The 21,632-nt window shown below is 38.2% G+C and overlaps 2 protein-coding genes across 5 annotated transcripts; both read left to right on the top strand.

Annotated features, from left to right (window-relative positions):
* LOC107623062 (putative leucine-rich repeat receptor-like serine/threonine-protein kinase At2g14440) lies at positions 10,467-16,381 on the top strand. 4 transcript variants are annotated; one of them, XM_016325200.2, is made up of 10 exons: positions 10,467-10,912; positions 11,712-12,767; positions 13,369-13,516; positions 14,025-14,096; positions 14,380-14,451; positions 15,087-15,158; positions 15,238-15,315; positions 15,434-15,615; positions 15,845-15,984; positions 16,095-16,381. In XM_016325200.2, the coding sequence occupies exons 1-9, from the start codon at positions 10,843-10,845 to the stop codon at positions 15,964-15,966; spliced, it is 1,872 nt and encodes a 623-aa protein (XP_016180686.1). In that variant the 5' UTR covers positions 10,467-10,842; the 3' UTR covers positions 15,967-15,984; positions 16,095-16,381. The 4 variants fall into 4 exon arrangements, with proteins under 4 accessions (XP_016180686.1, XP_020970563.1, XP_016180685.1 ...); XM_021114904.1 differs by having other exon boundaries at positions 16,084-16,381; XM_016325199.2 differs by having other exon boundaries at positions 16,059-16,381.
* Positions 17,347-19,245, top strand: LOC107624305 (ethylene-responsive transcription factor 12). Its single transcript, XM_016326800.2, has one exon. It carries the CDS (start codon positions 18,342-18,344, stop codon positions 18,933-18,935), a length of 594 nt encoding a protein of 197 aa, XP_016182286.1. The 5' UTR covers positions 17,347-18,341; the 3' UTR covers positions 18,936-19,245.

Raw genomic sequence — 21,632 nt, 5'->3', positions numbered from 1 at the left:
AGATTACAGATCAACAAATTAACCATAAATTTAATTTATTGAATAAAAAATGACCTAGCAAAATAACAATCACGTTTTAAATTTATCCAATTTTAGAAACTTTCTCAGAACCACGGAATAACCGGTATGCATATTTGACTGTGCCATTCATTAAACCCTAAAACTCAAATAAAATAGTATCTATGATTTAATATTTATCTAATTTAACATTAATAGTGACTTATTTAATTTCACATTTATGACAATAAATGAGATCACTGTTATATAAGTCATTTAATGCAAAATTACTTAATTTGCGATTATAATTAATATACCTATTGCCCATGAATATATTAAGAAATAATAATTTGACAGAGTAGTTTTAGAGTGGTGGGCCTGTTGTTCACTTCTGATGACGGTCACCTGAGCTATGGATATTCTTGTAACTGCCCGTTCGGGTTGATTGTATATGGGGAGGTCACCCTAAAATTTTGCGGGTTCCTTTTGACTCTGTTGGGCTTAGTCCGCATCACGTATAATTCAAAAAAAATAAGGAAAAAAAAAAACAGGGCCTCCCTTCAGTCGGGTCGGTCGGGGCACCAGGTAGGTTTTTAGCCCTAGCCCAAGATCCATACCTCGTTTAAAAAAAAAAAACAACCTTAACTCTTCTCCTGTGTTATCTGCTGCCGTTTTGCAAGTCAGAGCTCTGGACAAGATCTTGACTACCATGTTCTCAGACAACGACGTCTTAGGAAGGAATCTGCCCCTGTTTGAGTGGAATCCAGACTTCGTCCTGGGGGTCACGAATGAGAACAATTGGTACGAATTATTGTATTATGTCAACCATAGCTTATATCTCTGTTTTCGGGTTTTGACAGGGAGTTACCATTTCTGTTTTCGGGGGCGGCCGTTGAAAAAAAGTTACAAGGACAAGTTGTGGATGATGCTATGGCTTCAAATGGAGCAGATTTTCACAACCAACCCTATTCCACAGAGGAAGGTATTCAACTGATCATCAGTCGCGCTATATGCATGTCAGAACGATTCCCGTTAAGTAAAGATCTCTTACTGAACACATCCATGTATCCCTTTATTTTCTCATGTTGCAGAGCATCGACCAATTATCCGACAGGATATGGATTGACACTGCATTGGCCATTGTGAACGAGCATTTCAATGAGCTCCGTGATGAGATCAGGCAGCGGACAGAGGTGGACTGGAATGGTCGGAGGGCAATAGCCGCCGTGCTGCCATGACCCTGTTATGTTGTCAACTTTGTTTCGATCATGTTGGGCTGTTCATGCCCCTTTTTGTTGGCGTCCAAGGTGTGCCGTCACTTTGAAGTGGTATCAACGCATCGCTGTACCGACTCCACTTCGACGTTATAGCTACCCGGCCCGCCATTTTAAAAATCTGTCATTACGATTAACTATCATGTATTTTGTTGCATGCGTATCCACCATTGCATGCTAGGAACTGGCGTTTTTTTTAAAATACAATCACCATGCAATGTTAAATTTTGTCTTCTTTTTCGTCTGTCTGCCAATGGATTCTGTAATAAACAACACTGTCTAACAGATCATTCCCACCACAATTTAAATTTAGCTGGATGTGTTTTATTTTGTTTTTTTTCTTAGATATGGTGCTATAAAAGCCGTACAGTGACATAATCTTCAAACCAAGCAAGCTTGAACCTTCGATGAAACACAGATTCAAAGTTATAGGTATTTGTACTAGTGTACGCGCGAATTTTGTGTAACATAGCCTCAAGCCTGCACGACACCTGCACGATAAGGAAACAACCCATAGACTTACGCACAGGCAAGGCTAGTGACGCTCCTAACCATAAGAAACCTACCCTGCCGTGCACTTGAGTCACGTGGTATGCCACAACAGAAGGGTTAGCCGGCAGTCGCGTAGTGTGTCGCAATTAGGGGTCACACGCACTCGCTAGATAATATACAGTAAACCGTATAATGCGTAATGGCTGACAATAATCGGAAGACATGGACGAACCGTACAGGCGTATATGGATGGCATCGCATAGGCCATTTCGTCTTCAACATCCCTAAGCCATTTAGCTCACCAACATAATGTTTTTAACTTTCATAATGCAACAATCTCTCGGGATACCCCTCGTGTCCCAACCGCTAGCCACATGACTCGTTTTACATCAACATGCCATTTCTAATTATTCCAACACAACAGCAACTGGTGTTACAACACAGACCAACACATATAGGAGGCACACACTCACAAGCTGCATTTACATACTCCCTCATTTTAAACGCAAGCAATCCTACAGAAATAAAGCGAACCTTACAAATCATAACCTATGCATACGTCCTCCCGGATGTCAGATTAACACGTGGAACAAGTAGCAGCCAGCCATATTAATTCCCACACAATACGTAACCTCCAACAAAAACAGTTCAACTAACTCACTCAAATTCGTAGTAGTCCTCACCCCCTCTCCTGCTTCCATGCTCTCGTAAGTCGCACCTGCCTCAAAACTATCGATGTTCTCCCCCATACTCGATTGATGACACTTGCGAGAATTGTGTTCAACCTTTCCACACAGTCGACAGCTCTGAACACGGCGGAACTTACCCCGGGAGGTGACAACTCTTCGTTCGCATCCTTTGTACCTTGCCCGCAACGGGTCCCGAACAAACACCCTGACCTCCTCAATAACACCCAGCCTTTGGCGATGTTTGTCCCGTAGGGATTGACGCTCCTTTGCTAACCTTGTTTTCACGTCCAGTAGTCCTCGAAGAACCGTCAAGACAAGTTCACCAGCTCTCTGCAATTATCCAGCATCGCCGCGTGCATGTTCATATATGCTGCATCTGGATCTCCCCAACACGTATTCCGTCGCTGGGAGCACTCGGCTGCTTTGCCCTCTTTGTTCACCGATCAAGTATGAGACTTCTGGGGATAGCTGTTATGTTCAAATAAACCAGAACCCCAACCATGTCGACACAAGGAAGCCCGAACGACTCTATCTGCTGATAAGAACAGCTGAATTCGTCATCTTCCTCGGCCCACGACACGGCCCATGATCTCTGCTTGCAGTACATTGCAACCTCGAACAAAACACAAGTGCTCGTCCTCTTGGTTGACACAACTCTCACATTGTTGGCTAGCATCAACACCTCCCAAAACAGTTCGAAAACCTCTATTGTATAAACCGTCGCAGCGAACTGCTCAATGGCTTCGAGTTTCGTTTTTACAACAGGTTCGCACGTACGCAATTTGTAGTCTGCCACCAATTCTCTTCTCCTCATGAATTCCAGGTAGTGTTGGAAGTGCTCCGCAAACTCCCTCAGATTGTACCCGTTGTGTATAAATTTCCCAAGCTACATATTCAAAGCATTGCACCTCGATGTCGTCTTCAGTTCTGCGAAGAATGTCCCCTGGATATGCGGATTAGACTATGAATGCTTCTTTGCATACATGTCCGATAGGGGTGTTTGCGATGCGGTTTAGTTCGATTTTGAAGGAAAAAGTCATCCGATCCGAACGCTTAATTTATGTGCGGTGCGGTTTGGATTGGATGAACTTTTTTTTGGAAATCCGATCCGATTACAAGCGGTTTGGATCGGTTTGGATCCGCGATTTTTTAAATACAAAATAATAACTTAATTTATAAAGTTATATAACCTGTCCAACAGTCCATCATAATAATAAAACACAATCCAACGTAATAATAAAACAAAAATTCCATAAAACATTATAAACAAACATGTCCAATTGTCCAACAATCCAACATATTCAACAAGTCTTGATAAAATAATAATTCTTCAGCATCAAAACAACTAAACAAGTCTCAACGACACAAAATTAAATAACATAGCAAAGTCTTAATAAAAACATAACATAAAAAACTCCAAACTAAAAGCTGAAGCACTGATCACTAATCAGATTCATCACCAGAGTCTTCTTCATCTATTAGTTGAGGAATTGGCTCAAGTTCTACAATAAAATGTAATAAAATAAATATTAGTAAGTTAAACATATTATCAAATAGTAAAGTTAATAACTATGTGAAGATAAAATAAAACATAATATTAAAGAACATTACCTATCTCAAGTTTTTCAAATTCTTCAAAAGACTCCTCCAGGTCAATTGGCAATGAATTAGCTCGAAACCAATTTTGTGCACAAATCAAAGCTTCAACAGTTTTTGGAGTAAGAGAGCTCCTATATTGATTAAGCACTCTACCTCCAGTGCTAAAGGCGGATTCAGAAGCAACCGTTGACACCGGCATAGCTAGAATATCCCTCGCAATTTGACTTAAAACAGGATATTTGTAATTGTTAGAGCTCACTTTCCACCAAGTTAAAATATCAAAACTACTTAGATCAATTGGTTTCTCCAAGGACTCCATGAGATATAAATCCACTTCATTTGTGTTGACACTCTCACTTGCTTGTACATCATTTTCAAATGCTGCCGCAAAGCGAACATCATCAAAGGCACTATCATCCATATCCACATCTTAGCTGTGTTGTGCAGATTGGTGTGCTTGATCACTATTGAGAGCAACCCTATAGCTGTTAAACAAGTCATTGAATACTTCCTTCACCTTACCACATAAGAAATCAGCATCCTCCTTCTCAAACAACCTTTGAAAACTCCACTCAACAAACTTAATCTTGTATCTAGGGTCAAGTACCACAGCAACAAAAATCATCATATTCATGTTCTTCAAGTTACCCCAATATTTATCATGCTTAGCCTTCATTTTTGTAGCCATACCCTTAAGTAATATGTCATTACTATCAGCCCAAGTCTTTAAAGAACTAAGAATTGAACAAAAGTGATGAAAATATGAAGAAGAAGTCACAAATATAGAACTCGGGACTTTTTTGGTTACATCGAAAAAAATCTTCAAAAACCTCACAAAACATCTTGCATTATCCCAATCTTCATTCTTTGGAATGCCCCCTTGCATCATTACAAAATCAGCATCCCTCTCACTTAATCTCTTGAAGGCCTTTTGGAATTTTAAAGCACTATCAAGCATTATGTAAGTGAAATTCCACCTAGTGGGGACATCTAACTGCACACAAGAGCAGTCTTGGATCCTAGCCTCTTTAATGCAACTTTTAAACCTATCCATACGACTAGGAGAAGCACGGACATATCTAACAGCATTTCTAATTTTACTAATTGAAGAATGCATATCCTTCAAACCATCATTCACCACTAAGTTCAAGATATGAGCACAACACCTAACATGCAAATGTTCACCTTTTAAAGGATGTGAATTCCAATCTTCCATTCTACCTTTCAAGTAACAAATGGCAACATCATTTGAACTAGCATTATCAACTGTGATGCTAAAGACTCTACTTATTCTCCAATTCAAAAGACATTTTTCTATCTTCCTACCAATTGTTTCACCTTTATGATTCTTGATGAGACAAAAGTTAAGAATTCTCTTTTGCAACTTCTAATCTTGATCAATAAAATGTACAGTGAGGCAAAGATAGTTTAGATTTTGTACAGAAGTCCAACAATCAGTGGTCAAACACACACTTTGATTTGAGTTTATAAAGACACTCTTCAACTTATGTTTTTCATTCATGAACAAGTTCCAACAATTCCTAGCAACTGAAATTCTGCCCAGAATATGGAGTTTTGGCTGTAAAACACTCATGAAATAACGAAATTCCTCCCCTTCAACAAATCTAAAAGACAACTCATCTATGATTATCATTCTAGCAAGAGCTTGTCTACATAAATCAGGATAAAATGATACAGCAGTCAAACAATTACCCAGCCCATTTCCTTCTTCTTTTTTAAGTTGCTGCATAACAAGTGTTTTTTGAGTGGGATCAAGTGAATCTTTTGGAAATTTTCTACACTGACTCAACAAGTGACTTTTAAGATTGCTAGTACCATTTTTATGTGAATCAGCCGCATAAGATGCTCCACACCACTTACATATAGCCCTAGGTTTGGGACCACTATCATCTTTTTTAAAATGCTCACAAGTCCAAGATCTAGGTCTAACAGGTTTTTTAGTGTTACATGTACCTTGTTCCTCAGACTGGCCAGGATTAGGTGACTCATTAGCAACATTTGCTTTGCCTCTCCTCCTCTTAGATCTAGTTCCTTCATTGTTCTGATCACTGGGCAGCGGCAGTGGCGGCAGCGATGGTGGCTGTGTCTGCGTCTGAGTTTGTGGCTACGATTGCTGCTGTGGAGGCGGCATTGACTCTGACTGTCCTGAAGATCTGACTGATTCAAAAGTGGATGGAGTAGCACTGGTAAATCCTGGCTCGCTACTTTGAACATCCTGTGATAACAAAGAATAATTAATCAGTTTATGTTATTTTAATATTTTTCTCAATTAATTAACATATTGAGTTGTTACCAACATACACATTACACAATAAAAAAATGACCTCAGGATATGAAGCTGACATTGTTGACCTTCGAATTGAAAGCTAAAAACAACCGAACAAATATAAAATCTGCAGAAGATAAAAAAAATAGAATTCAATTTCAATCAACAAGAACAAAATACTTAATTTAATACAAAGTTTAACCAATTTTAATAACAAGAATAACAGTACAACAAGAACAAAATAAAATTAAAACACAGTATAACAAGTAAAAATTAAAGCAAGTAAAAATATACCTTGAACAGTTTAACACAGATTAACAAGTAAAAATTAAAATTAAACAAAATCTTAAAACAACAGAACAAAACAAAACAAACAAAAGCAAGTAAAAATATACCTTGAAGGCTTGAACAGTTTAACACATTTTAACACAGATTAACAAGTAAAAATTAAAATTAAACAAAATCTTAAAACAACAGAACAAAACAAAACAAACAAAAGCAAGTAAAAATATACCTTGAAGGCTTGAACAGTTTAACACAGTTTAACACAGATTAAGTGATTAACAAGTAAAAATTAAAATTAAACAAAATCTTAAAACAACAGAACAAAACAAAACACACAAAAGCAAGTAAAAATATACCTTGAAGGCTTGAACAGTTTAACACAGATTAACAAGTAAAAATTAAAATTAAACAAAATCTTAAAACAACAGAACAAAACAAAATAAACAAAAGCAAGTAAAAATATACCTTGAAGAAGAGGCGGCAGCGGCGCCACCGAGGGGAGAAGGTGGCAGCGGCGTCACCGAGGAGAGGAGGTGGCAGCGGAGTCACTAAGAAGAGGAGGCGACGAAGGGCATCATTCAGAAGAGGAGCGGCGGATGGCGTCGGTGTGTGTCAGTAAGAGTGACTGAGAGTGAGTGATGCTGTGATGGTAAGAGTGAGTGATGCTGTGATGGTGAGAGTGAAGAACGAAGAATAAGAGAGTGAGAGAGGGCAGAGGGGTTTCTTTCTTTAGATTAGGGTTTCAAACATTTGGTCATTTGGGGAAGCGGTGCTAGTGCGCTACGGTAAGTAAGGGTATTGTGATGGTAAGAGTGAGTGATGCTGTGATGGTGAGAGTGAAGAACGAAGAATAAGAGAGTGAGAGATGACAGAGGGGTTTCTTTCTTTAGATTAGGGTTTCAAACATTTGGTCATTTGGGGAAGCGGCGCTAGTGTGCTACGGTAAGTAAGGGTATTATTATTATTGTTGTTGTTATTATTTGTAATATATACGGTTCAGTTCGGTTCGGTTCGATTTTGCAGAGTAAAACCGCAAACCGAATCGAACCGTAATAAAACCTATCCAAAATCCAAAAAATATCCAAAATTGAGCGGTTTAATTCGGTTTTCGGTTTGGATCGGTCCGGTTTCACGATTTTTTTGGACCGGTTTGGATCCGAACACCCCTAATGTCTGCTATCCACGGGTGATCCTCCAACCCGTGCTCTGCCACGCTATCCGTCCATATTCTCTCAAATTCGTCAACCTTTAGATCTCCCATCAAGCATAGACAAAATTTCATAAGAAAACCCGACCGTCCAACTCTAACAGTGGCGTTCCTTAACAAATGTCAGCTACACAACCTGTGATGTGCACCGGGGAAAACTATACTAACCGCACTCTTCATGGCGAAATCCCCGTCCGTGATGACAGATTTCGGCTATTTTCCTTTCATTGCCTCAAGAAATGACCGCAACAACCACACATAGCTCCCTTTACTCTCGTTACTCAAGATTGCGCAACCGAACACCACTGTCCTCATATGAAGGTCCACCCCTAAGAATATTACCAAAGGGTACTTGTATTTTTTACGACCGTACGTTGCATCAAAACGCAGGACATCCCCGAACACGCTGTAGTCCTAACGACTTGTACCATCGCCCGCTAGCATCATCAACGTGCACCTTAATCCGGGCTTCACACCCGCACCGTGTGATCGGTCGAGGATCCATCTTCCTGTCTCCCCGCTACATGTGTTTCCCATCTCGCTCTCCTTCCCTCAAGCACACAAATATCTGCCAAATGATTTCGCCCTCCGCCCCCTGCTTTGTTCTGCGACCCACCTTGGACCTCCTGACCGAGAATCCCTTGATGCGACCGTATTCGTTGTAGTAGTCATAAGCTGCCTGGAGGCTTGTGAACTCCGTCGTATAGACGTCATTCGCTGTCAGGGCAGAAAATTCAATTACGCCAAACGACCCTATCCCATCAACAATCCTCACTGCTGCTTCTACATCTATGTCCGCATCTGCGGCGGACGAATCCATCGCTTCTGCTTCCTCTACCGGCACGGTTTCGCCGCTCATCCCATCATCCGCATCCTGCAACAAACATCATGCGGCATGTGTGACAACAGACGGTGGGCACATCAACATAAACCGGTCAACAAAAATTCATAAAATGAGCAACAAACACACCTGTGACGCATGGACTTGGTCAAAATTAGATGAAAACTCGTAGCTTTGCTCCACAAACCCATTCGGCTGTCACAGTTCAAAAATCACAGTGAGTGAACATCGGCATTATCAATCATAACTACGAACACACAGCTATAATTCCAGACATCTTAAAATAATCCCGTGCATATGCCGGATCCAACTAAAATTCACTCAACTGTAGCGACCGCCCCCGATTTAAGCACACAATTTAAAAAGTAACAACTCTAATTCGGCTGTGTGCCGCTCTAAACGGCAACCTCGAAACATCAAAGAGTTATAACTGTTGGAGACACGGGGGAGGCACGGGTCCCTAATTGAAACCCATTTCTGGTGCATACCTCCCCCAACCTGCCCCGGCATTATCATACGGTAAATAACTTAGTGACATCGACACAGCGTATCTGCGACTCTGGTTGCCCCGTGTGGTCCATTGTCTTCCCTTATGGTGAATCTCAAGTCGGCCAGATCTCAATCTTTGCTTTCGCGTCGTTCAATCGAGCGTTCTCCTCCGCCTTAAAGCGTCGCTCCGTCCACGTCGTCCAAACGAAGCTTCAGACGGATCCCAACACAGCTTAGCCTTACTTCCTATTAATGGAGTTTGGGGCATTAATGGAATAACGGATTCTCGCCTTCTCCCTGCTATTTTTTTTTCAAGATTCATCCCTAACCATTATTTTTGTCTATTTGTGAATCGACCCCATATTTTTTATTAATTTAGTTCATTACCTGATCCATCAAGGAGCGTAAAATACTTTTCTCACCGAAGAAACGTCCTGAAATGAATGGGTAAAAGGTAAACGAAAAGTATTACTTCAATTGACTAAGTAAATAATTCGAGTATTGCAGGCTGAAATTTCCATTTCCTTTGTTCAAAATTTTAACCTAATAACCTGAAATGAATAAACAATTATAGTGTAATAAAATTGACCCTAATCCCCATGCGCTGCATCCGGGGGTGACTCTCCTGTCCCCGATTCTTGCGCGCCACACAAACTCTTCTCCAAAGTCAAACAATTCAACTCCTCACCTTACAACCATTCTTCACCGTCCTAAATTCCGCTGCTAGTACAAGAAATACTACTAATGTTCTTCACCGATCTCAAGGTCAATCTTGTAATTGCAGCTGGTAGCATTTGGGGTTTCCCCGTGACACCCCATTATTCCCTCTTCTCTCTCTCATCACGTTGCTTTTGTCCTTTTCACAATCCACATCAAACTAAGAATAAACACCCTTGGAAATAGCAATAAAGATAAAATAACAACTTAATCTAATGCTAACGAGTCTGTTTACTGTATGATTATTTTATCAATGATAGGACATATAGGACTTGCTACTCCAGCTACTCCGATTTTATTCTCACACTTTCATTAGTGCTATATATAATTGGACTTGCTCAGGAAGTAGTAGTAGTAAAGTGAGACTCAAAGTCCAAGGTCCACGCTGCATCCGCTCCGGGAAATCATACATCATAACCGTCAAAAAGGTGTGGATCCCACAGAGTAGTGTAGACCTACGCGGCAATGATAATAGGTCAATTCGTAGATCTGACTTTCATTTCAAAATTTGTAGCTCTCATTAATTAGCATACAAAATTTAAATTCAATCAACCTAAGTTGATTAATTAAGTAATAACTTTTAAACCCTACAACAAACACCGTGATAATAAAATCAACACAACCGTTACTTTAATTAAAATCATTATTATGAGATGCAGATACCGTTGAGCGCAGGTGCAGCGAGTGTGATAAGGCTGAGCAGCAGGGTGACAAGTGTTCCCGAAAGCATCAGCATTGAGCTTCAGCTTCATCGAGAGGAAGAAGATTAGTAGAGTGGAGTAAGTAACAAGAATTGCTTGCTTGCCGCTGTTAACTTAACTGCACACAACTCCAACCATTTCTCTCTTTCTCTCTCTAGAAACTGAAATCGAAGTGATGTAAGAGAGAGAAAGAGAGGGGAAGAATTACGAAGACGAAGACGACGAAGAAGAAAGCTTCTCTCGTTTCTCATTTCTCACTTCAGAATGCTGCGATTTATTCTGCTATGGATGCTCATTCTTTGCTTTGCATTTACTGCGCGTGCAGCTCAACGAGGTCAGCTTCGCCTTTTTTTCCCTCGCTTGTGAATCTAAATTGAAGTGGAAGAAGAGACACTGATTCGTTAGGACTTTTTAAGCATTGAATTTGCTTCTTTTGAATTTCGTTTTTAGATTTTGATTGAGTTCATGAGTTGTATATCTAGGATTCACGATTGGATAGATAGTTGAATCTGAGGAATGAGGGGTGACATAGGATTCCATCTTGCGCCTCAGATTTTGGTATATAGAAAAAGAGAAATAAAGGCAAAACTATGCAACTTTTTGGGTATAATTAATCATGTGAGAGATGAGGAATAACTTCAATAAGAAAACGAAAGGAAATTTCGTTGGTACCGTCAAATTAGTCTCTATAACTTGCCATTTTTGCCTTTAGTGAAGGTTTAGTATTTAGTAAATGGATGTTAGAACTTAGAATAGAAGTAGTCGATTGTCCAAACTCTGCAACAAACTAAGTTTTGTTTAACTCCTTTCTTTTTTTTCTCTTTAATAAACTGAATAGTTCGCTCTATCATGATCCATGGAACTTGCTTTGTTAATATTACTTGCATGAACCATTGCATTATTTGATTGATCAACAACTCAATTCCAATGGATTTGATGATCAGATACAGTTTGTCAGTGTAATTTAATTACAAACTAACTACAGAGTCCATGTTGCTGTTTGTGAATCTTAGTGTGGACAAAAGTGGCATGATTGCTTGCATATGCCAGTGTATTAGGATTTTCTCGACTTGGTGTGGATATTTTCCACCTTTGATTTGGTTGAAATCTATGAAACTTCATGTTCATCGCAGGGCCATATGTTATGCGCATCAACTGTGGGGCTCGCCAAAATGTTCAAACAAAACCAACCACTACCCTTTGGTATAAAGACTTTGGATATACGGGTGGCATACCAGCCAATGCAACTACAACAAGTTACATTACCCCTCCCCTCAAAACACTTCGCTATTTCCCTTTGTCTGAAGGTCCTTCAAATTGTTACAACTTTAATAGAGTACCAAAGGGGCACTACTCAGTGAGGATATTTTTTGGACTAGTTGCACAACCAAGAGCTACCAATGAACCACTATTTGATATCTCTATTCAAGGAACCCAAATATATTCCTTGAAGTCAGGTTGGACTCAACAGGATGATCAAGCTTTTACGGAAGCCCAAGTGTTTTTTATGGATCGGTCAGCCTTAATCTGTTTTCATAGCACAGGTCATGGAGATCCAGCTATCATTTCAATTGAGATTCTTCAAATTGATGACAAAGCTTATGATTTTGGACCACAGTGGAGTCAAGGCATAATCCTTAGAACAGTTAAAAGACTGAGTTGTGGTTTTGGGCAGTCAAAGTTTGGCATAGATTATGGTGCAGATCCCTGGGGAGGGGACAGATTTTGGCAACACATTAAAACGTTTGGTCAGGATTCTGATCAACCTAGATCTGTTGAAACTAGAATCAAACAGGCTTCACATTCACCAAACTTTTATCCAGAAACTCTCTATCGATCGGCACTTGTTAGTACCAGTAGCCAGCCTGATTTAACATATGCATTGGACGTGGATCCCAACAAAAACTATTCCGTTTGGTTACATTTTGCAGAGATTGATAAGTCCGTCAATGCTATAGGTCAAAGGGTCTTTGATATTATAATAAATGATGTTATTACCTTTGAAAATGTTGATATTGTGAAAATGAGTGGTGCCCAATATACTGCCCTGGTGCTTAACACAACTGTTTCTGTTAATGGGAGGACTTTGACAATAACTTTTAGCCCAAAACATGGAAGTGTTGCCATAATCAATGCCATTGAGATATTTGAGGTTATAGCAGCTGAGTCAAGAACACTATCAGATGAAGGTACAAATGCTGACCCTGACCCTGATTATAGTTGCATATGGTTATGGTTAATGTTCATCTTAATAATGTGTGATATTGATTAAAATGTGGTTCATATTTGGACTAGACTTGAATGTTTCTGTTTGGCCTCTCATATGCATTCAGGATTTGTCTTAGGTTCTTCCTTGGCAAGTTAGCAATAACATAACACATAGCTAGGACCTGTATTTTTTAGTGATGCAGAATTATACAGTTCCCTGGTTTCTTTCTTTATTTCTTTTTGGTCTAATTAATCAATAAATCTGAAGTCGTTCAATTTTTTGGGTGTTTTACTAATTCAGATTGCAGCATGGAATTGGTTTAGGTCCTATGTGCTGGTACTTCCTAATATAAGACACATTGTCAATAATTTATTTTAGTATCTTTCTCATCCTAGTGCTCCTATATTGCTATTGTCATTCTTTGGGTATCTGCTTGTCAGGAAATGTTCAAGCTTAGTATTTCTTTATGATGCTATTTCATTTACTTTTCTCCAATTTTATGCACAATGATCGTGAATTTAGTTTATGGTGAATCAAGTCTTTTAAAGTTTTGCTAGTTGATCATTGTTCTTTTATTCTAGTTAAGGCTTTACAAACATTGAAGAAGGCTTTGGGGCTTCCTCCCAGGTTTGGGTGGAATGGTGATCCTTGTGTTCCTCAACAACATCCATGGATTGGAGCAGACTGCCAGCTAAACAAAAGTAGCAGCAAATGGCTCATTGATGGACTGTAATTTCTTATTATCCTTATTCTTAGCTTTTTATTATACATTTTGTTGTGCAGACCATTTAGTGCCATCTTAGCTTAATGGTTACCTGCTTATTCCATTCAGTCTTTTCTTTCTTGATACAAAACCAAATATCAAAACCAAATATCATTTCTTTTTTTCCCCTTTACCACATAGCTCCTTAAGTAACAAATTAGAAGCCAATGGTTATAGGTGTCTCTGCTCACAGAAAACTTACAATCAGATCCTGTTAATTTATTTTGGTTTTCAGACAATGTTTTCTTAAATCATTTAGGAAGTTTAAGTTTTGGTTTGCTTTGCTTTGCTTTGGTTTATGAAACATCCCTTTCTATGTTCCCTTTTTGAATGTCCATATCAACTCCACTTTGCACTTGATAAAGAAGTTTGTATCACTAGGGCATGAAGCCATTATGTTCGTGTTGAAAACTCAAAATGAATATTTAATCTCAATATTATTTGTTATTTCATGCTGTTTCTGTTGATGAACAGTGATCTTGACAATCAAGGTCTAAAGGGCTTCTTGCCAGATGACATATCCAGACTACACAATCTACAAACCCTGTGAGTTATAAGTAGATTATTCTGCGTTTAAGGCAAAGTTATTTTGTACCTAATATTTATGTCAATACAATTCTTTTTTTAAAAAAGTAACGCGTGTAAATATCGGATGTATAAACTATGCAAATTGTACTGGTGACAATTAAATAACAAGTACCGATTGATCTTTGAATAATTCGTCGGACCTTTATATTTTTCCTTATTTTAACTCGCGACTTAATGAGAAATAGAAAGAAGTAACAGCATCTCTTCTATTCCTCATGCTTATTTTCTATGTGCACCACAGAAACTTGAGTGGAAACAGCATTCGTGGAGCTATTCCATCTGCACTTGGAAAAGTAACTAGCTTGCAAGTGCTGTAAGAAACTTCTTTGTCCTCCTTCTATTTAACCCGTATTTCAGATTTGTTGAGTTGATCCTATTTTCATAGTTCATAAAATACATGGTACAATTCCAATGTGTGATTCTCATGTTTAGCACTGTTGAGTTGGAAATTAGTAACAGGTCTAATCCTTGTGAATTGAGCAGCAGTTGTTGTCTTGTTGAGCAATAAAAATGTATAAAATCCATGGGGCAAGATATTCTTTATATGATATATTCATGATGCTGTTTTTTTTTTACCCCCAATGGTAGTGGATAATCTTTGTCAAGAAATTACTCCCATTTGTAAAAGCTAACCAAGGTTGAAACTAGCCTAAGAGGGTATTAGGGAAGTTGAGGCCATCAGTTGAGTAAATTGAAACTTTGGAATTAGGGAGATCAAGGGGATCTTTCAAACATCCCATGAACATTCTATTCTCATTGGCAGTAATACATGCATTGTTTTAATTCTTGTTAGAATTCTAGTCTAGTTAAATCATACTCATTTAGAGGTCGCAGGTTCGAGTCTCCCTATCTTTGGTTAAAAAAAAAAAAAATCATATTGTTGAAAGGTGGAATGGTTGCTTCCGATATCATGATGATATCATTTATGAATGCAATGTACTTATGCAGTGACCTGTCCTATAACTTTTTCAATGGATCAATTCCAGAGAGCCTTGGACAGCTGACATTGTTACAAAGGCTGTAAGTTTATCTATTTCTTAACAATCCTGTTGATTACACATAAGAAGCAAGAAGTCTATATTAAGATGTCTCCATGCAGGAACCTTAATGGCAACTTCTTGTCTGGAAGGGTCCCAGCAACTCTAGGAGGAAGACTTCTGCACAGAGCTAGTTTCAAGTATGTTATCAATTATTAAACTCTAGAATGAAATTGTAGAATTTTATATGCTATTTCTCCACTTTTGCTTTGTATTTCTTTTCTATGTTGCTAAATCTATGGATCTGGCTGGCTGCAGTTTTACTGATAATGCAGGTCTGTGTGGTATACCTGGCTTACGTACATGCGGACCTCACCTTTCTGCGGGTGCTAAAGTTGGTATTGTGTTTGGTGCTTCTTTTGGATTGCTACTTCTCATTACCTGTTCTGTTTGTTGGTGGAAAAGGCGGCAGAATATCCTCCGAGCTCAGCAAATTGCAGGTAAATAATCTTCCTTTCCTTTGGTACAGTTGTCCTAATAATAAGGTGCGATTATCATTGGACTGACCTTAATCTAGGTACACCATTCAAATTTGTAATACCAAGCCTTTATTGAATCAGGAGAATAGTGAAACCCCCATTGTTATCCTTGCTAAGCATTAAGAAATAAGAAATTATGAGTCTACCATTTTCCTTACAAAGAATTAATACTCTTTGTCTGCTTTTGTAGCAAGGGCAGCTCCATATGCAAAAGCAAGGACCCAGTTCTCTCGTGATATCCAGATGACAAGGCATAATAGTTACGGCAATGCTCACACTGCTGCCGAAAATGGGCCTATCTTGCTCTCATGATAAGACCCCATTATTCTGGTATATCTTTAGACATTTTACACTTTCATTGTTCTGTTCTGGCCATGAATTTATTTATTTGTTTATTATTGAAGAAGAGACACTTCTATTTATGTGGAGATGAATGGCAGGGAGGTCTTATGAACTCTGATGATTATCCAAGAGTTGCTTGAGCCAACAATTCATTCATACAAGCTGAGAACTAATTTGTAAATGAGATTTTTCTTTTTTGAAGTGTACATTACCGTGTTTACCTCCCCTTTTGTCAGAAAATTTATATAGATTTTCTTTCCCCTATCCCTTAATAGAGGATTTGTAACACGTAGTTCAATTGAAATAGAAAGCATACTGTTCTAACAGAAGTACATATAAGTTAGGTTCAGTTCACGTAATAATATACCAAATTTTTAGCATTCATGTCTTGCTTTTATGTTAATGTGCGGATCTATAAAGTACAGAACATATTAAACAAGATTCCAGATATTTGAAAGGCAGCATATATCATGATAGATGGGGTCCTAGACTTGACCAAGTCAATTTCCAATTATTAGGTTCGGTGTACATTGAAAAATGAAAACACAAGCCAACATGAAGTAAGTTAACCAAAGTGGTGGGGTTGGGATAGAATTATAGTTTGTTGCTTCAAATTTTTTTTAGCAAGTTTGAGAGTAATGTAATTTTTACTGTATGAATAGATTTTGATTATATATATTCTTTTGGTTTCACTTATGAAATAAATGGTGAAAAATTACACTTTACCCTTTTAAGTAAAATTTAAAATTTAGAAGATCTAAATCCTTTAGTTATATTGCTTTTTTTTAAAAAAAATCCAATAAATTTTTTATCTAGAATAAGGATATCTACTTGAGTTGTTGGTGTGTTCTGTATATTATGATTATTATCTCATAATTAAATATGTAATTTACTAAATACCCATGATTCGGTCCCATCGGAGGCAGATGTAAGCAAGACAGTTGTAGTTAGACATAACGAAGTAAACGTAAAACAGTAACAAAGACCACCCTAACTCAACAGAGCAAACAAAAGGGGAATAAATAAAAAGTTGCCGTCCTGTGCTGGTGATAGACCAAACAAAGTGAAACCAATGCACAAATAGAATTTTAATTTTTAATTAGAAAAGAAAATGTCACATCTACGTGAAGAGACGTATAAAGGAAATCAACCAAAGACCAAGACGAGACGAGTGCGGTGTGTTGACAACTAACTTGATGCCATTTCTTATCAATTGTGAATATTCATCAATATATGTAAGTAAATAAAAAGCAGGGAAAGAATAATAAACAAAATAAATAAAAATCAAGACTATAATATATCTGAGTAAAATTTTAAATTTTGTTGAGTTTTTATTTTATTTTTTATACTATAATATATCTGATAATTTAAAACATGGAAAAAATGAAATTATAATTAATTTTCAAAGGTAGGAGTATTTGATAGTATTCACGTGATCATTATTGCATCCGTATGTGTAGGCATGTAATGTATACAGAGTGCGGGCTGTGGGTGTGGGGGGAGTCTGCTATTAGCAGCTGCCTGCTGCCCCTGCTGCCTGCTGTAGTCACTCTCTGATATCTGATTTCCGATTCCCCACTTTCCCACCACACCCACCCACCCACACGCTTTCCAAATCTCTCCTTTCTTCCAAGATAAATAAATTCAAAGTGGAGAGAGACCAACATAGTCAAACACGCCAACCAGACTAGCCCATGTTGTTGGTGTGTGTGGCCCAACTCCACCTGTTCCCTCCCACTCAGACACTCCCCCCTTCCACGTGCGCCTCTCTGTCACCCCCTCCAATCCCACTTTCACACCTCATCCACTGTACCCTTCTCTTCCATCTTCATCACTTCTTTTGTCAACTCAAATTCCCATAAACCCCCTCCTTTCTTTATTACCCCATTCTCCAACAATATTAACTTCCCAATCCCACATCACATTAATTCATTAAACACAACTTTGAATCAAAGTTAAATCTTAACTTAAATATGAGGCGCCGCTCAGGGTCAGGCACAGCCGTACGAACATCAGCAGTAGGGCTGACGTCACTCACGGAACCCCAGTCACACGTCTCATCACCCGGCGGCTCTCTCCGCGGGGCCCACCCTATCTTCAATCACAGCCCTGCGATCCCACACATCAACCATCAACGGCTCATATAAAAAACTAACCATTTTATCCAAATCCAAAACTTGCATTATTACGGTGTATATAACCAGACCATAATAGTAAAAAAGAAAAGGGCGGGGTCGTGCCGGCTAGCCGTCGATTACGGGAGCCATAAGCGGGTCCCTCCACTCTCACGCTACCTTCTTTCTTCTCTTCTCTTGAGCTTTGTTTTTGTTATTCACACTTTTCAAATGGCATCTTCTTCTCCTTCTTCTTCAGCTTCTCGTGAGGGACACTACAGAGGGGTTAGGAAGAGGCCATGGGGACGTTACGCTGCTGAGATACGCGATCCTTGGAAGAAGACACGTGTATGGCTTGGTACCTTCGATACTCCTGAAGAAGCCGCCCTAGCTTACGACGGTGCCGCGCGTTCTCTCCGTGGTGCTAAGGCCAAGACTAACTTCCCCCCGGCTCCGGTCGCCGCTGCCGGAGGAATCTGTCTCGACCTCAACGTTAACGCTCCTAACTCTGATCATCATCGCTGGCCCTCCGTACCGGTTCGCGCCGGCGTTGGCGGTGGTGGAATCTTCGGCGAGTTTCTCCACACTCGCGTTCTCAAGGACGTTGATCTGGCTCATCAACCGCATCAGCCGCCTCCGCCACATCCGATTCATCATGCGGCGGCGTTAGCAGCTCATCACCACAGACGCGGCGAGGTGACAGTAGCGGTTGCCGGAGGAGGAGTGGAGCAGGTGGCGGGGAGTGGTTCAACGGCATCGTATCTAGGGCTTGTTCGGCGCGGGATCCCGATCGATCTGAACGAGCCTCCACCTTTGTGGCTTTGAAGGTTGAATAGTAGTGACTAGTGAGATCTTGTTTTGTAGACTCTAAACGGCGTAGTTTTATGCTCCGTATGCGTATTCCTCCCTTGTCATATCTACTTTCTTTTGTTTAGCATGCTTAGTAGTTAGTACGTAGTTTAATTATAACCATGGTTGAGGCTTTGAGGGAGCAGTAGCAGTATTAGTAGTAGTATCTGTGTGCTTTCTTTGTTAATCTAACATTTACATCTATCACATGGAAATGAAAGCTTCATGTTGTATATACACTTACATTTGCACTACTTAATTACATTCAGCTTCAAAATTATTATATTATATGGGTGGTCACGAATGATATTGGAAATAATGGAATTAATTAGGTGCTTTGTGTTGAATATGGTTGGGCGGCGTGGTAGGCAACCGTTGCATTGGAGATTGGATTCACGCGCCATCTGCGAGAGAGTGGAAGTGAGTGAGCAAGCGAGCGTGTGGGTATGCGCTTCTTTTCTTTTATGCTCAGACATCTGCATCTTATCATTCTATCTCCCGCTTCTATCACCAATTCTTGTTCAAAAGCGCGTGCTGCGTTTGCAAACTGCAACATAAACCATGCTTTAACCACTTTACATACATGTAACAAAATTGATTAAATGCGTTTCATTAGTAAAGCACGCAATATCAGTGTGTTATTCGCCATGAAAGTATAGTCGTCTAAAACTTTTGTTCTTCCCGAAAGGGAAATGTGTTTAACTCTTTTTAGTTTTTGGATTAAATGTAATAATGATCTTATGGCAACTTCAAATTTAGACGTACCTAAGGCACTGACTAACTTAAAGAAGCACCTTCCTTTATTTAACATTAAAGAATCGTTGTGTACAATTTTTTAGTTGAATATACAATTTACTGACTTTTTTAGGTTACAATAAAGTAATTTTCTGCGCTTTAAAATAACATGTCAGAGACGCAGGCCCGTGTTTTATAGATTCAGTAGAAAAAAATGAACTGTTCTAGATTATACCTTTTTTTTTTTCTCTTATATATTTCAAATTATATATACCATAAGCGTGGTTGGACAATTTCCCTGTATTGGGGAAACAAACTATCTCAATCTATTCAATGAACGATGCATATTCAAATTATAAATCGTTCCTTGATAAATACTACATATTTATTGGGAAATGCTGATCTAACAATTGCAAAGAGAAAAAATAGTAAAAAGATATTTATTAAAAATAATTTTTTTAAATAAATAACTTTCTTATCATTTTATCTAATTATCAAAATAGCATCTTTTTATATACATTAAAATTTTAATATATTAAAACAATATTCATGTGAATTATAAAATTAAAAGAGTAGGTGGCTAATACTATCTTATGGTTAATTAATACTGAGACAGTAGGCAGTACTGTATCGGGATAGTGTAACCTCGTTTGTTTCGTTGAAATAATTATTTTGACGGCACATGGCATGGTGGCTGAGACTGAGAGTAATAACGTGCGGGCGGATGGGCCCACTTTTCATATATCTAAGTACCTAACATCGACTATTTGGATAAGCAGCAAAATTAGCCAAATTCATTTATAATTTAATTTAATCTTACAAAGTGTGAGTTTAATAAAGAGCCGAGACGCTGAACTCTGTTTGAGCAATCAAGCTTCTCAAATAATGTGTGGATAGAAGAGGTCAGTGAGAAAATTTGTACTTCGGCCTATTTAGGCATATTGGGTATATACAATCCGATTAGGTAACTGACAGAGATTTGATAAACAACAAATTAATAATTTTGTCCCAATATTTATAAATTCTTTAAATAAATATTTTTTTTAAGAAAAATGAACAGCAAAGCAAATAGTCCAACCTTTTTTGTATTATACTCATCAATTAAATGAATATTATTGATTCCTTTTTTTCTTCTAAGTTTAACCAATTAATCGAACTCCAAGTAGAAAAAAAATGCAATAATGGTTCTGGTAATTGATTATGTCCTCTGTTGATGGATGGGGGATATTACTACGTGATTTGTATTAACATTTATGGATTTCTGTATAGATTTGACGGAATAGACAACTGATTATAGTTTTTAATAATAGCATTGATTGTTCCTTCTTATAGTTATACATTAGGAATTTCATAACTTTTTCTTATTTGCTTTAATTATATTTTTTATGAATATTTTTCACTATTTAAAAATAAAGGGTCAATATTTGATAATTAAGATCTATTTTTTTTTTTTGTAAATTACGAGATAATAGTTAAGAATTTATAATAATTCTGTTCTAGCTAACAAAAAGTAACAACTCTAATATTAAGTAATATTTAAAAATACAATAAAAATAAAAAAGTAGTTTTTATCTTCAGCAAATTTAAACTGAATTTTTGTTATTTATTTAATAATAATTGGAGATGCGTGTGTTTGTGTGATGTTTAGTTGAGTATATATAGAATCTATTATCATATGATAATAATGTAACTACTGCAATGCAGTTATCCTAACCTAGATCTAGTTCTCCTCGAGGCGCTGGATCTAGTATAATAATTAGTAGTGCTAGTCATAAATGCTTATTATAATACTTTGCGTTAGATAGAACAACATAAAACAAGTGATGCGTTCTACGGTAGGTTGGGGGAAGCTAAGGGATTAAGTTGAGTTTATTATGCAAGGATAAGATACTAAGATTTGGTTTGACAAAGATAGCATCTGCTTCTATATTTGATAAA

The sequence above is a fragment of the Arachis ipaensis genome, chromosome B10, assembly GCF_000816755.2.
Source record: "Arachis ipaensis cultivar K30076 chromosome B10, Araip1.1, whole genome shotgun sequence".
Taxonomy (NCBI): Eukaryota; Viridiplantae; Streptophyta; class Magnoliopsida; order Fabales; family Fabaceae; genus Arachis; species Arachis ipaensis.
The sequence above is the reverse complement of the archived record's forward strand: the minus strand, read 5'-3'. Positions and strand labels throughout refer to the sequence as shown.